At 41.0% G+C, this 15,344-nt stretch overlaps 1 protein-coding gene across 3 annotated transcripts in view; it reads left to right on the forward strand.

The window, feature by feature from the left end:
- SNTB1 (syntrophin beta 1) overlaps positions 1-15,344 on the forward strand; it is a 242,269-nt gene that overhangs the window by 186,404 nt on the left and 40,521 nt on the right. For all 3 annotated transcript variants that reach the window (XM_036830513.1, XM_036830512.1, XM_036830514.1), the window contains one exon: positions 13,659-13,798. In XM_036830513.1, coding sequence (XP_036686408.1) covers positions 13,659-13,798 — 140 coding nt within the window. The remainder of the gene's footprint in view (positions 1-13,658; positions 13,799-15,344) is intronic.

Below are 15,344 nucleotides of genomic sequence, written 5' to 3' on the forward strand. Positions count from 1 at the left end.
TTTCATACAGTAAATAGTGGAATGGTGTCTGACATTATTGAATAGCTGTTGGACTAGGCCATGACTTTGGAAAATGCTGATGTATTTTTGAGGCCGACACTCCCTACATTTTTTTGCCTTTGATAGTCTTTTTCAAAATTGAAATATAGTTGATGTACAATATAATCTTTTTTTTTTAATTTATTTTATTTATTTATTTTTGGCTGTGTTGGGTCTTCGTTGCTGCACGCATGCTTTCTGTAGTTGTGACGAGCGGGGGCTACTCTTCGTTGCGGTGCGCGGGCTTCTCATTGTGGTGGCTTCTCTTGGTGCGGAGCACGGGCTCTAGGAGCGTGGGCTTCAGTAGCTGTGGCACGTGGGCTTCAGTAGTTGTGGCTCACGGGCTTAGTTGTTCCGCGGCATGTGGGATCTTCCTGGACCAGGGCTCAAACCCGTGTCCCCTGCATTGGCAGGCGGATTCTTAACCACTGTGCCACCAGGGAAGCCCCTACAATATAATCTTAATTTCAGGTTTATTACATAATGATTTCACATTTGCATATAGTATGAAATTATCACCACGATAAATCTAGTAACCATCAGTCACTATGCACAGTTATTACAATATTATTGACCATCTTCCTTATGCTGTATGTTACATCCTCGAGATTTATTCCTTCAACGAACTGTTGGTTTTCTCCTTTACAGGATAAATAAAGTAAGAAAATAGATAAGGAAGCCCACAGATACAGTGAAAACAAAACAGAGGTTGCTGAAGCATAGATTATTTTTTTAATAACTTGCTGTTTTAGATTTAGTGATAATGTCAGCTGTCTTTCAAAAGATAACTTTTTAAAAAATTATAAATTTCTGCTGCCTATTAGCAGCCCTTTAGAGGGCAAATTTCCTGGGCATTAGAGAAGTAAAGGCTGTATGTCAAAGATAACTTGTTTACCAGACAGGGACTGTAATTGAAATAGCCCTTTGGAATTAATGAAAGTATAAAATAGCTTTTCCCCAGCAGACTGAGAGGAGTCTAATTTAATTATCTGTAAACGTCACAGATTAGAAGCAGCCTTTCATTCACTTCTAGAAGCTGAGTATGGACAGATCATACCTAGTGAAGGGAACAAGGAATTGGAGCCATGGGTATGTGAAGAATGCCCATGGGAGAGTACAGTGACCACAGGCCTCTGGGCTCCAATGGCAGTAATGGTTAGGTCCTATTTACAGCGTTTATCGGGGGCCTGAGACACCTAGGTATGACTTCAGTCCTTTGGCATTCAGCCAGAATCTACTGAACACCCCCTGTATCCTAGGCATTGTGTAGGTACCATGCTCACCTAGATACAGTATGGAACCATGAGTATTTTGTCCAACTGGTTTCCTTTTGGGGGACAGGGGGCAGGAGGTTTCAAAACAAACGCCAAACTTCATATCACTTCATCCCATACGTTCTTTTTCTAACTTGAACTAGTTGCCACCTGAGGTAGGCAGAGTAATGGTCTCCCAAAGATGTCCACAGCCTAATCCTCAGAGTCTGTGGATGTGCTGCCTTAGGTGGGAAAAGGAACTTTGCAGATGTAATTGAGTTAAAGCTCTTGAGGTAGTCAGATTTTCCTGGATTATCCGGGTGGCCCCAATTTCATCACATGGGTTCTTACAAGGGGGGGCAGGAGGGTCAGAATCAAGACAAAGGATGTGGTGACAGAAACAGAAGGAGCAATGGGATGTGGGGTCATGAGCCAAGGGATGTAGGCAGCAGCCTTTAGAAAGCAAGGAAATGGATTTTCCCTTCTAGCCTCCGGAAGGAAGCAGCCCTGCCAACACCTTGATTTTAGAACTTCTGACCTCCAGAACTGTAAGATAATAAATACCACTATGTTTGCAGTAATTTCTTAGAGCAGCAATAGGAAACTAATACACAAACTTTTAAAAATAGGGAGAACTCACATAATAATACAGATTTAGGGCTTCTTTTGAAAAATCAGAGACTGGGCAATGCTGAGCCCATAGTCTTTCCTGGCAATGACAGGCTAAAGCTGAAAAGAAGCTACCTTATAAGTGGGATGTGGTTAGCTTGTTTTTTTCTTATATCTGGTCCTCTGTGGTCTCTGAATTTGTGACTGCTTGTCTAGAAGATTCTGTAGTTCATATAGCCTCCATAACATTGCTGAAAGCATGTGTTTTGAATCGACCGTTATTTTAAGCCATGAGCTGGAAGGGTCAGAAGCCACTTTACTTCCTAGTGGTTCCAATATCTAGAAAGGTTTGGTAGTTACAAATATTCAAACACTATTTCATAGCCTACTGTACTCATCTGTTGTATGTCCCTAAACATATGATATGTGGATGATTTAAAACGACACAGCACGTTAACTTGGACCTCACCCTCTTAGAACTTGCAAACATTTGTACTGGGGTGAGCACCACCCACGAGGAAATGGGTTTTTACCAAAATAACAAAAACACGCAAATTAAATTTAGAGTGTAATGGAATGTTTCGTCACCTTTAGAAAACAAACTATGTTTCATTTACTAGCCCCTCAATTGTTCAATGAAGAGTAAACATGAGAAACTAATTTTCGTTATAAATAGAAATATCCCTTTAGTGGAACAACCTATTATGGGTTATGAGACATTTACACTTTAGTCTTGAAATACTTTAATCAGATGTGAGACTGGGGGAGTCAAGAGCTTTGATAATTAGGAAGGGAAGTTAGGAGCTTGGATTAGACTGATGTCTGGCCTGAGTGAAGGCCTACGTGCCAGGGGGCGGGAAAGAGGGGCAAAGGGAAGGACCCTGCTGCACGGGTGCACAGAACAGGATCCCGGGCTCTCCAGCCTGCAGGAAGCATCAGAGCTGAGTTCCCAGCCATCTTCCCTCCTACCTTTTACCTCATTTTCCCACATCATCTCCCTTTTCTTATAGGAGACAGCTTTGTGATATGAAAGTATCACAGCTTTGAAGACAGGAACTAATGTAACCTTGGCTGTACGTGACCTCTCTGAACCACAGTTTCTTCTTCTATAAAATAGGGATAATAATAAATGCCTCATCGTGTTGGAAGGATTGAAAGAAGTGAAACATTTCACAGTGCTTGTCTTATTTCCTAGAGCTGCCATAACAAACTGCCACAAACTGGGTGGGTTAAACAACAGAAATGTATTGCCTCACAGTTCCGGAAGCTAGAAACCCAAGATTCAGGCACTGGCAAGGTTGGTTCCTTCTGAGGGCTGTGAGGGAGAATCTGTTCCTTGTTTCTCTCCTAGCTTCTGGTGGGTTGCTGGCAATCTTAGGCATTTTGTGACTTCTAGATGCATCACCCTGATCTCTGCCTTCGTGTTCATGTGATGTGCTCCTTGTGTGTGTGTCTGTGTCCAAATGTCCCCTTGTATAAGCACACCAATCATATCACATTAGGCGCCCCTGTATTCTGGTATAACCTCATGTTAATTAATTACATCTGCAATGACCATATTTCCAAAAATGGTCACATATTGTGGTAATGGAGTTAAGACTTCCAACATATGAATTTGGGGGAGGGGGCAACACAGTACAACCCGTAACGGTGCTCATCACAGAGTAGGCTCTTAATACATGCTTACTCTCTCAGCCGTATCCTCCCTTGATAAAGAGAATTCTTCCTTGTCATATAGATTTTTAAATCGTGAGATTTAAATGACTCAAAATCTAATAACCCTCACACTTGTCAGAATGGCTATCATCAAAAAGCAACAAGTAACAAGTGTTCATGAGGATGTGGAGAAAAGGAAACCCTCACGCACAGTTGGTGGGAATGTAAATTGATGCAGCCACTGTGGAAAACAGTATGGAGGTTCCTCAAAAAACTGAAAATAGAACTACCTTACGATCCAGCAATTCCACTTCTGGGTATTTACCTGAAGAAAAGAAAAACGCTAGTTCAAAATGATACATGCACTCCAATGTTCATAGCAGCATTATTTACAATTGCCAAGATGTGGAAGCAAGCTAAATGTCCATCAGTGGATGAATGGATAAAGAAGATGTGGCATATATATATATATATATATATATATATATATATATATATATGTATGTATATATATACATACACATACACACACAATGTGATATTAGCCATAAAAAAAATGAAATCTTGCCATTTGCAATAACATGGAACTAGAGGGTATTATGCTAAGTGAAATTAGTCAGAGAAAGACAAATACTGTATGATTTCATTTACATGTGGATTCTAAACAACAACAAACAAACAAAACAAAACAGAAACAGATTCATTAATATAGAAAAAAAACAGGTGGTTGCCAGAGGGGAAGGGAAGGAGGAGATGGGCAAAACAGGTGAAGGGGATTTAGAGGTATAAAATAAATAAGTCACAGAGATGTAATACACAGCATAAGGAATATAGTCAATAATACTGTAATAATTTTGTATGGTGACAGAGAGTTATTGTGGTAATCATTTCATAATACATTTAAATGTTGAATCACTATATTGTACACTTAAACTAACATAACATTGTACATCAACTGCACTTCAATAAAACCCAAATTTAATATGCCACGTTCTCTAAACCTTTCTCTCCCAATTGCCTCTTCTAACTTACTACTATTTTTAAAAGACTCAAAGACATAGCAAAGCCCAAACAATTCTGACCTTACTCAATTATAATATTGTATAATTCAGGCAGGGCATGGAGTTGAAATTTACTTTTGGACTTTTCTCAGAAAAGGTTGAGCCGAGCAAACAAGAAAACAAGATGAAAAGGGAATGTTTACAGGTTTAAAAGAATAAACAACTCTGAAGCACTCTAAGGAATTCATTTTCATACAAGCAGCAGGTCTCCATTCCAGACAGCTGGTGTTTTGAAGTGGTCCACAGGAAGTGGCCGTGTCCTGGGGAGAAACCCAGGATGTTCCCAGTTGAGCCAAGGCGCTGAGGGAGGATACAAACAAATCTTTTGACTCTAAATGGAATGGTTGATGAGACAGCCTTCCAGGAGTCAAGGCTCACTAGTGAGGGAAGGGCTACAGAATGGGCAGGTCTAGATCCAGAAATCTGGGTGAGGGAGGTGAAACAGCTTAATGGTCATGGAACCAGGGTTTCTCTGGAGGGAAGGAGAGAAGAAGCTGTCTAGTAGTAAAAACTAATATAGGCAGGGAAAAAAAGCAGGCAAACTTTTTCAAAGTGGGCATGACAGGGGGCATACACAGCAGAATCTAGATTGGGGCTCAAGTTTATGGTGAGGATTTCTCCCAGAATGCTGAGTGGTGAGGGGTTCAGGGTAGGATTTGGGTAATGTTACTACTCACCCTTTTCCTTTCTGAAGTCCCCAACAGGGAGCAAGAGAGAATGGTGTACTAATGGGAAACAACAAAAAAAAACACATTTATTAATAGCTGAGCAAGTGCCCAATAAACCCTAATGCCAAACTCTGATGAATGTTGGGTTATATAAAACATGGCTGAAGTAATGTACCTTGCTTGCCTCCTATGGCCTCTCCTGAAGCTAGGATGCTTGAATATGGAAATAAGTCCGTGGTGTGGACCAAAATGGACAGTCTACCCCTAGCATCAGTCCAGCATGTATGTTCTCACCATGTAGACACAGGGATTGGGAGTGATTGGGTAGTGACCACAGATACCCACCTTTGACAAACATGACAATGCCTGCTATTTAAAGAGTCCCGATGACAGTTCCTAGATTTGGACAATTAGAGTAATAGCACCTCTTTCCTTGGAGGGAGAGTTAATTAGATTGAGGTGGAGAAAAGGGCAGAAAGAGGGGTCGTTCTCCTCCTCCCTGTAGTAGGGGCTTCAGCAAGGCTGTCATTCTGCTTTTCAAAAGGCAAAAGCAGGGGCTTCCCTGGTGGCACAGTAGTTAAGAATCCACCTGCCAATGCAGGGGACACAGGTTTGATCCCTGGTCCAGGAAGATCCCACATGTTGCGGAGCAACTAAGCCTGTGCACCACAACTACAGAAGCCCACGCACCTAGAGCCTGTGCTCCACAACAAAGACAATTTACCACAATGAGAAGCCCGCGCACCGCAACGAAGAGTAGCCCCCGCTCGCCACAACTAGAGAAAGCCCGCGTGCAGCAACAAAGACCCAATGCAGACAAAAATAAATTAAAAAAAAAAAAAATCTGAAAAAAAAAAAAGGCAAAAGCAGGCGTAGGGTGGGAAATCATCCCAAACTTAACGAGGCTCAGGCTCAAGTGGATGGATCTGGTTCTTTCAAGTCATTAGTCCAAGTTGATTATGTTTAGCCTGAACTCACTGTAAAACAGAGATAGTCATCCATGTAGAATCCAACAATCTTTTTAAAGCAGGAAGAGACCCTGGAATCACTTCATGGGATGTGTCTTAGAATGTGGTCATTTTGAAGAGCTGTCTCATTAGTAGTAAGCAAATGAAGCAAAGCAATTGAAAGGTCAGGTTCATGTGATTCAAATGCTCTCTCGTGAGAGCATTTCAGGAGAGCACGGCCCCATCCTGTGCCGTGATGGGGACTAGACCTTCACATGCCTCTACCTCCTCTTTGCGTGTTGCTCTATGATGAGAGGAGATTTAAAACCCTGGCTGTGCACTTACCTCCGTGGATATGTGTGATCTGCCCTAAGGTTGGCTTCATTATGAAATCCCGGGGACCAAGGCATTATTTTTAATAGAGCCATCAAGGCCTCTGTGAGAGTCCGTTAGCATCTGACCTTCTGCATACTCAGTAAATAAGATAACTTTCAAAAAAATCTACTCTGGGTCTGCAAGTGTTCAAAGGGAAAAAAGACAAAACTGGAAAACTGACTGAAAATATAGTGGGTTCAGACCATTTTCTTATGATTAATTTCTTGTCTTAACCTTGCACCCCAAATTCAGAACGTGACCTGGTTTGGAAATAGGGTCTTTGCACATGTAATTAGTTGAGTTCATATTGGAATACAGTAGGCTCTAAATCCAATGACAGGTGTGCTTATAAGAAGGCCATAAGAAGACACACAGAAAGCAGTCCATGTGACAACGGAAGCAGAGGTTGGACACATGTAGCATGAAGCCACAAAACACCAAGGAACACTGGTAGCTACCACATGCTAGGAAGAGGCAGGGGAGAATCCTTCCCTGGAGTCTCCAGAGGGAACATCGTCCTGCCGACACCTGAGGTGATTTATTTATCTATCACCCAAGCACCAGAGTCTCACCTCACTTACTTGTATGTTGACTCTGGTGAGCATTCCAACCATAACAAGTCCAGAATCTGGGGCTTTACTATATATGGCTTATAGGAGTCCAGACCCAGTTTCACAATTTGGCAGAAGAGAGCAAGCTTGAACTTGAGGACTGCTGCTGTTGGTTGTTGGGAGAGTTGGCGTATAAAAATGATGTCCTCTGTAATTGCCCCACAGCCAGACTATATTTTTCATCCCATATTTTTCACTCTGCTTTCTCCAACATTTTTCATCACTGTCTTGACATCCATCAGACAAAGGGGATCACTCAGTCTGCTCCTCACTGTAAGCCACCCTTGAATTCACCGTGTAATCCAGGTGCCAAACAATTTGGGAATTGTGTGAGAGGCGAGAAATTAGTCCTATGAAGCTGAGACTCCCCTAGAACCCCGTCCTGAACCTTCTTTTTCTAGCCTTCTTTCTCCTTTGCTTTCTCTTTCTTTCCATTCTCCTCTGCTTCAAGCTGTGGATGACCCACCTGGGTCCTGAATGCTGGGTCTCGGGGTGGTTCAGGACCACCTGGAAGAGAGTTGCAGGTTGAATGGGACTCGCTTAGCGCTTCCCTGTGCTCCCTTTGGCCTCATTTAAACTCCTTCCTCTTCTTTTGGTAAAGTGGAGATGATCTTTATCTGCCTCTCGGAGAGTTGGTGCAGGGATTGATTATTTAATGTTTGTAACGCATTTGGAAGTTGATAACTGCTAATTATTTTACCCTGATATCTTGTCCTTTGTTCTAAATACTTTGCAACCTGAGGTGAAAAGATATAAATTAAAAAGTGGTCGAGATAACCATGATCTCCAAAACAAAGGTTGTGATTGACCTTCTTCTTTTATGAACTGCTTTCACTCTACTATTAGTCACTCCGTCTATTCTAGACCTTCCTTCCTGAGTAGGATGGCTGCAAGAAGAGTGCACTCGAGGTATGCAGTGGAGAGAGTTAAGCTGCCAGTACCTGCCGTATAGGAAGAGCTTTATATACATTGTCTCATTCAATCCTCATATAATATGCATAGGAGGTCATTATTAGTATCTTACACATCAATGAACAAGTGCTTATGGCAGTTCTGCTGAGAACTGGTAAAGCCAGATTTTGAAGATGTTGTTTGGCTCCAAAGACTCTGAGCTCTTCCTCACCTTGTGCTCAAGTAGAAGGAGAAAATAAGTATGTTATTTGTAATGAGGTGGATGGACCTAGAGTCTGTCATACAGAGTGAAGTAAGTCAGAAAGAGAAAAACAAATACCGTATGCTAACACATATATATGGAATCTAAAAAAAATGGTACTGATGAACCTAGGGACAGGACAGGCATAAAGACACAGACGTAGAGAATGGACTTGAGGACACGGGGAGGGGGAAGGGTAAGCTGGGATGAAGTGAGAGAGTGACATGGACATATATACACTACCAAATGTAAAATAGATAGCTAGTGGGAAGAAGCCACAAAGCATAGGGAGATCAGCTTGGTGCTTTGTGACCACCTAGAGGGGTGGGATAGGGAGGGTGGGAGGGAGACCTCCGCAAGAGGGAGGGGATATGGGGATATATGTGTACGTGTAGCTGATTCACTTTGTTATACAGCAGAAACTAACACACCATTATAAAGCAATTATACTCCAATAAAGATGTTAAAAAAAAGAAAATAAGTATGTAGGGAAGAGTGAGTTGGTATGAGGAGAGAAAAAAGAGACCCACACATTGTTTTTTGCCCTGTGAGCAAAGTCCACCGAACACAGAAGAGGTATAAAGCAAGAGTCTAGAAACTAAGGCAGGCCCAGCCTATATAGCAGGGAATTTTAAATGAAAAAAAAAAAAGATCTGATTTTGAGTTTGGAGAGGCTGTTAGCAATAATTTGGTCTTACCCTGTCCTTTGGCAGATGAGGACATTAGAGCTCCAAAGGCAAATAATTCTTGCCCAAGGTCACTCAGATCTTTAATTCGATATTCTTAGTAGAAAGGGCTAATATTTTTTTAATTCCATAGACCTCTTTACTAATTGTTTGTTAATTTTTATCTATGTTAAATTTTATTTATTTATTTATTTTATTGAGCTATAACTGACATACAGCACTGTATAAGTTTAAGGTGTGCGGCATAATGATTTGACTTACCATACATCATGGACTGATGACCACAATAAGTTTAGTGACATCCACCATCTCATAAAGATACAAAATAAAAGAAAAAGAAAAAATATATATATATATTTTCCTTGTGATGAGAGCTCAAGATTTGCTCTCTTAACAGCTTTCATATATAGCACATAGCAGTGTTAATTATGTTAATCACATTGTACATTATTAGTACTTATTTATCTTATAACTGCAAGTTTGTACCTTTTGACCATCTTCCTCCAATTCCCCCTCCCCCATCCGTGCCTCTGAACCGCAAATCTGATCTCTTTTTCTATGAGTTTGTTTGAAGGATAATTGACCTACAACACTATATTAATTCCAGGTGCACAACATAGTGATTCGCTATTTCTACACATTGCAAAATGATCACCACGAGAAAAGCTTATATGTTTAAGACTTGCCTGTTTACTGTACGCAAGACACTTTTCTAAGTTCTTTATGTGTATTTATTCATTTAACCTTTACAACTCTAAGAGGCAACAGTATCATTCTTTTCTTTGCAAGTACCTACAGAAAGGGCACGGAAAAGGTTTTTTTTTTTTTTTGTATTTTTCATATCTTATAACTTTAATTTTTTTTTTAACATCTTTATTGGAGTATAATTGCTTTACAATGGTGTGTTAGTTTCTGCTTTGGTAAAACCATCTCTTTGAAAGTAATCTGCAGATTCCAGGTATTTTAGAGGAAACGAGTTCAGCAGTTTTCAAACTGTATTTCAGTGTTTGTTAGGAACCCCGCTCAGAGGTGTGAGTTGTTGGAGGATAAAGCCATAAAGTCTGGGACCCCAACCGGGCTGCAACCCTATACAAACTCTCTTTCAGTTGTTTCAGATTTTGTTTTATGACTAGATGACTGTTGAGACCTGCCTCAAATTGAGGATTCAATGACTACTTCCCTCAATTCTTTTTTAAATTGAGATAAAATTGACATAGAACATTGTGTAAGTTTAAGGTATACAACGTGTTGATTTCATACATTTATATCTACTTCCCTCAGTTTTCAACCTTGACTTCTTACCACTCTCTTAGATTCTGCTTGCCTTTTCGTAAACCTTTTCTCTCATGCTCTGCAGAGGTGACTGTGTGATATCCCCCTATGGGATTTAGCTCACTTCAGTTGCGCATCAGAATAATTTCAAAATTGAATGTCTATTTCCCTGCTTTTTCCCTTCACCTTCTACATTAGAAACATGATCAGTTCCTGAGTCTCTGACCGATGCAGCATCTGATGGCCGGAAGCTGGAGTGGAGATGAAAGTTGTCACATCCGTTTCAGGAGTCACGTTTCAATAAAATGCAGACACATCCCCAGAACTGTTGCATAGACACTGGAGAATCTTTGGGTGCCAGGAAATTTGGACTTGTAACAGAAGTTGTCACCAAACAACAACCTAAATATTCAAGCCTGAAGAAAAGTGTCCTTAAAAGGCTTTACAATGTGAAGCTCACGTGGCCCAAAGTATAGTTTTAAAAACCTGTTCTTCAACATGAATTTTTTCTCCTTGGAAAGTCGGTGGTCCTCATGAGCGGACTTCTACCTTTGAGCATACACGTAGTATCAAAACAAACATTCTGCACACAAGGATGGTGGGGATTGCCCACTCAGTCTTCTCGCAGCAGAGTTAACTTATCAACACAGAAGTCTTTAATAAGGCACAAAATGTTTTAGGGCTTTGGGATTATTCATACCTATATATATGCCACTTAACATGTGGGTGAGTTTATGATTCTACCATTAGAAAGGTCTGCACTTTACTGATGGTATTTACTGTTGACATTTATTTTACAAACTTAATATTGTTTTTGAAGAATGATGCTTAGTTTTGTTCACATTTAAATGACTGGTTCCAGTCAAAGTTAATGGATCAGATCTGACTAGGTATGTAAGACAGGCGCTTTGGGAGGATCGTTTGTAGCTTCTCCAGTCCTATTTAATGAGCTGGAAAAGTAATTTACTAGGTTTAATGTAGAGGCTGGAAAAAAATTTATTCTAAACCCCCCAAACACTTTATACCTTGAGACCATAGCTTATTCACCTTGTAGGGTCTGGTACACTCTAACAATTCATTTTGATCTCTTGAGGATACTGTTGTTCTGTTGGAAAAAGCAATAAGCTAAAGCTCAATTTTTTTGTATGCATAAAATGCATAAAGGGGGAAGTAAGCCAGGCAGTCATTCACATTCTAGTATAAATAGCTTTACAGGGGATTTCTTCATTCTAAAAAGTAAATGTTTATTTGGAATTGTTGGAAGGTGGGCATTAAAAAGTAAAGGTGATCATTGTGTAATGAATTCTTCCTGGGAGGAGAATGAGTTGAAATTGTCAGCACCAAAGATAATCTTGTCTTGCCTTATAGTTTTTCCCAGGGAAAGTAGGTAGTCATATTGTTGCCGTTTCCAAAGAATACCTTTTTTTGATAAGTTTAAAAATTGGTGAGTCTGCCACAATTTTCCCACCCAGAGTTTCACCATCTGCCAGGTACCAGGCTCAGCACATAACATGCACTGTCTCATTTAATCTCCTCTCCAGCATTATGGGGTCCATGCTACTAAACAGGCTCTAAATGATGTTTAATCTGCATTTTAGACATTTTAACTCAATCTTCACAACAACCCTCTGATACAGGTACTATTATTTCCCCATTTCACAGATATAAAAACTGAGATACAGAGAGAGTAGTTGACTTGCCCAAGATCCCACGGTCTTGTGGGGATATTGTAGCAAATTGTGGAGCTATGATTTATGTTCAGGCATTCTAGCTCCAGAATATACTGTTGTATGTGATGTTATCATTATCAGTGAGGAAACAGAAGGACAGAGAATAACAACTTGCCCTAGATCCCACAGTCTTGTGGGGATATTGTAGCAAATTGTGGAGCTATGATTTATGTTCAGGCATTCTAGCTCCAGAGTATACTGTGGTATATGATGTTATCATTATCAGTGAGGAAACAGAAGGACAGAGAATAACAACTTGCTCCAAGTTATACAGGTCAGGCAGCCTATAAGCTACATAAACCTACAAAAGTTCAACCCTCATATCATCCTGCACACCTTCTCTTTGATCAGTCATTTGTAAAGCCACACACACTTGCTTCCACCTCAGTACAGATCTCACTGTGGTGCTTAGAAAAGATAATGATAAGCATAGAAAGGGAAGAAATTAGCTTTATCATTTATTTAGCCTATGGTTTATTTATTTAGTTTACTGTTTCTTTTATTTCTGAATAAATTGGAGATGGTGGTTCATTATGAGAGAGTCGAATCATCACTGGATTAATTGCCAGTGTCAAAGACAGTCTTAACCTCGTCTAGAGCAGTGTTTGTTATCTTTAATGATAATAAGAATCACCTGAAGATCTGGTACAAGGCAGATTCTGATTCAGTAGGTCTGGGATGGACCTGAGATTCTGCATTTCTAGCAAGCTTCCAGGTGGTGCTGATGCTGCTGGAACATGGTCTGTGCTTGGAGTACCACGGCTAGAGCATTGAGCTTTTCCAAACTGATCAGAAAGATTTATCCCAGGGCCCAGAGTCCAAGTGGGAAGGAGGGCATTTTCATAGATGGAAGAACACTTAGGGAGTCTGGTCGAGTCAACACTGGGCAGAGGAGGGATGGCTCATGAGATAAGATCTGAGCTACACACTCTCAGGATTGAAAGGAACTTTAAAGGTCGTCTGGTCCAAACATCCAGCTGATGTTTGAATCCCCTTGTATCCCTGCCAGGTCATCTCAGCCCTTGAGTTAAAGAAGTATTCTCCGTGAAAGGAAATAAACATTCAATGGAACAAAAGAATTTTAAGATGGTGCCTGAATCACAGAAACAATCTAAGAGTGAAAGACTGGGGGAAGAGCTGTGACATCTCATGCTTGTGCAGACAGACGTTTGCCTCCATAGTATATTTTTGGAGGCTTTGGATATGTATTCAAAAGCTTTCAGACCTTACCGTTTCATAATAAAAACAATGCACTCTACCAGAGAACCAGCTGGGAGTGCTTATTCCCCTATGCATCTGCGTCCCACTATGGAATAGAGATTTCAGTGCTGACTGGCAGGTGAGAAACAGTGACAGATGTTTGGCTGCTGGGCTACTTCTTGGCTGCGCTGACTGTATATACCAGGGCCCTTGAGAAAACATATTTTCAAGGATCAAGAATCATGCGACCATGAATAGTTTCTTCTCATTCTGATTTTTACAACCTGAACCAAAAGGCACTTGTATTGTTGGGTCTTCTGACTGGGGGGGATGCCAACTTCTTTTCGGTTACTCTCTTCTCAGGCTGTTGCTTGATGGGTCTCTGCTTTCTGTTTCAGGTGCCCGGGGACAGTGAGAAACAGTGGAAGCCAGCCCTGGTTGTGCTGACTGAGAAGGACCTTCTAATTTATGACAGCATGCCACGGAGGAAGGAAGCCTGGTTCAGCCCAGTTTACACGTACCCTCTTCTTGCCACCAGGTAGCCATGGTTTTGTGTCCGGGTATGATGTGTGGTCTGTTTGAAACTATTTTAATCAATTACAATTATTTCAACATATGATATTATGATATTACTGCTTCCTCTTGCAATAAGAGCTGAGAGTTCCTCCAGAATATAGCCACACGTTTTTAGCCATTTATTGATAGATTATTATTTATGACCAAACACAGGGCAGCACAAAGCCAGAGAACAAACTGCTTCTCCATGAGGAAGGAACAGTGCCATCTGTGATATGGTCCCAGCCTAGTTACCTTCCTGGGTCTCCATCCCATTCCCTTTGAGATGAACTATACCAGTGTGTTTACAGTCTTGACGTTCAGGTAGAATCAAGAAAGGGACTTCACTTGGTGCCACAAAAAATGTCATGTGGGAATGTCCCATTGTGCTTTTTAAAGCTCACTCAGCGGGAGACCCCATGACAAGTTCTTCTGCAGTTGTATGATGCTTCCCATGGAAGTGGGGCTGCCAGGGTCCGTCTGTTTCTCAGCACCTTCAATGCACATTTATTGTTCACATGACATTATCCTAATACATCATATGCTTACCCCCCTTCTTTAAAGCCCTATATCCTGAGCATGAAAGCACATCAAACCAGAGTCTTGCCTTCAGACCTGGCTTCTGTTGCGAGCTCTTTCTGTATGTGCCTTATGATAATGCGTGTAGTTTTCATTAGTCCTGTTACCTCCGTTTCTCTACCTAGAAGCTATGTGTGTTAACGTAATGTTTGTGGCCCCCGCTGGCATAGTGCCTGGTAATCTTGGGCCCTTAAATGTCTGTTGAATGAATTATTGAACAATGTGGGGCAAACTCTGGAAGGAGTTTGGTCCAATGGATGCAGCATAGTGGATTGAGGTTTGGGGGCATCTGTTCTGAGCAAGAGGTAGAATCAAGATGGGTTCTCCGTTCTGAAGGGATTGAGATGCCTAACAGGTTATAGTCAAGGCTCAGGTGCAGGGAAGAGGATGAGACTCAGTAGCAGAGCAAAAGTACCACAAACTCAAAATGGCAACAGTGAACAGAGCTGAAACTCCCTAAAGTCCCTCTTACTTCCACTCATGGTTGGTTATGGAGAACAGCAGGAGTAACCTGAAAATGCCAATTATTGGCCCCAGAGGTGAATAGAGGAAGCCTTCAGGGGCTAGGAACCAGGCCTAGATCACTTAGATATTAATCAAATAAATAAAATGAAATAAAACAGTAATTTAATTTGAGTCTCCTAAGCCTCAAAAATTTCGGCAGGCTAGCTATTCAAGTACTACTTATGTTTACAATAAAACCTCAATGATCAGAATCCAAGCATCCTAAAAATGTTCCTGCTAAGATTCAGGCTATGTCTTGGGATTCATTCAAATTCAGCCCAATCCCCATCACTTTCTGCAGTTAATATCCATTTTCCTCATCCATGGGCACTGATGTTCAGTTTCTGAGACATTCCTGTTATTGAAACCAAAGAAAGATTAGACCACAATCGCGGTCTTCCAGTTACTGAGAAGATAAACTGGACTCATGCCTCTTGGAACGGTTT

This window comes from Balaenoptera musculus, chromosome 17 (genome assembly GCF_009873245.2).
Source record: "Balaenoptera musculus isolate JJ_BM4_2016_0621 chromosome 17, mBalMus1.pri.v3, whole genome shotgun sequence".
Lineage (NCBI taxonomy): Eukaryota > Metazoa > Chordata > Mammalia > Artiodactyla > Balaenopteridae > Balaenoptera > Balaenoptera musculus.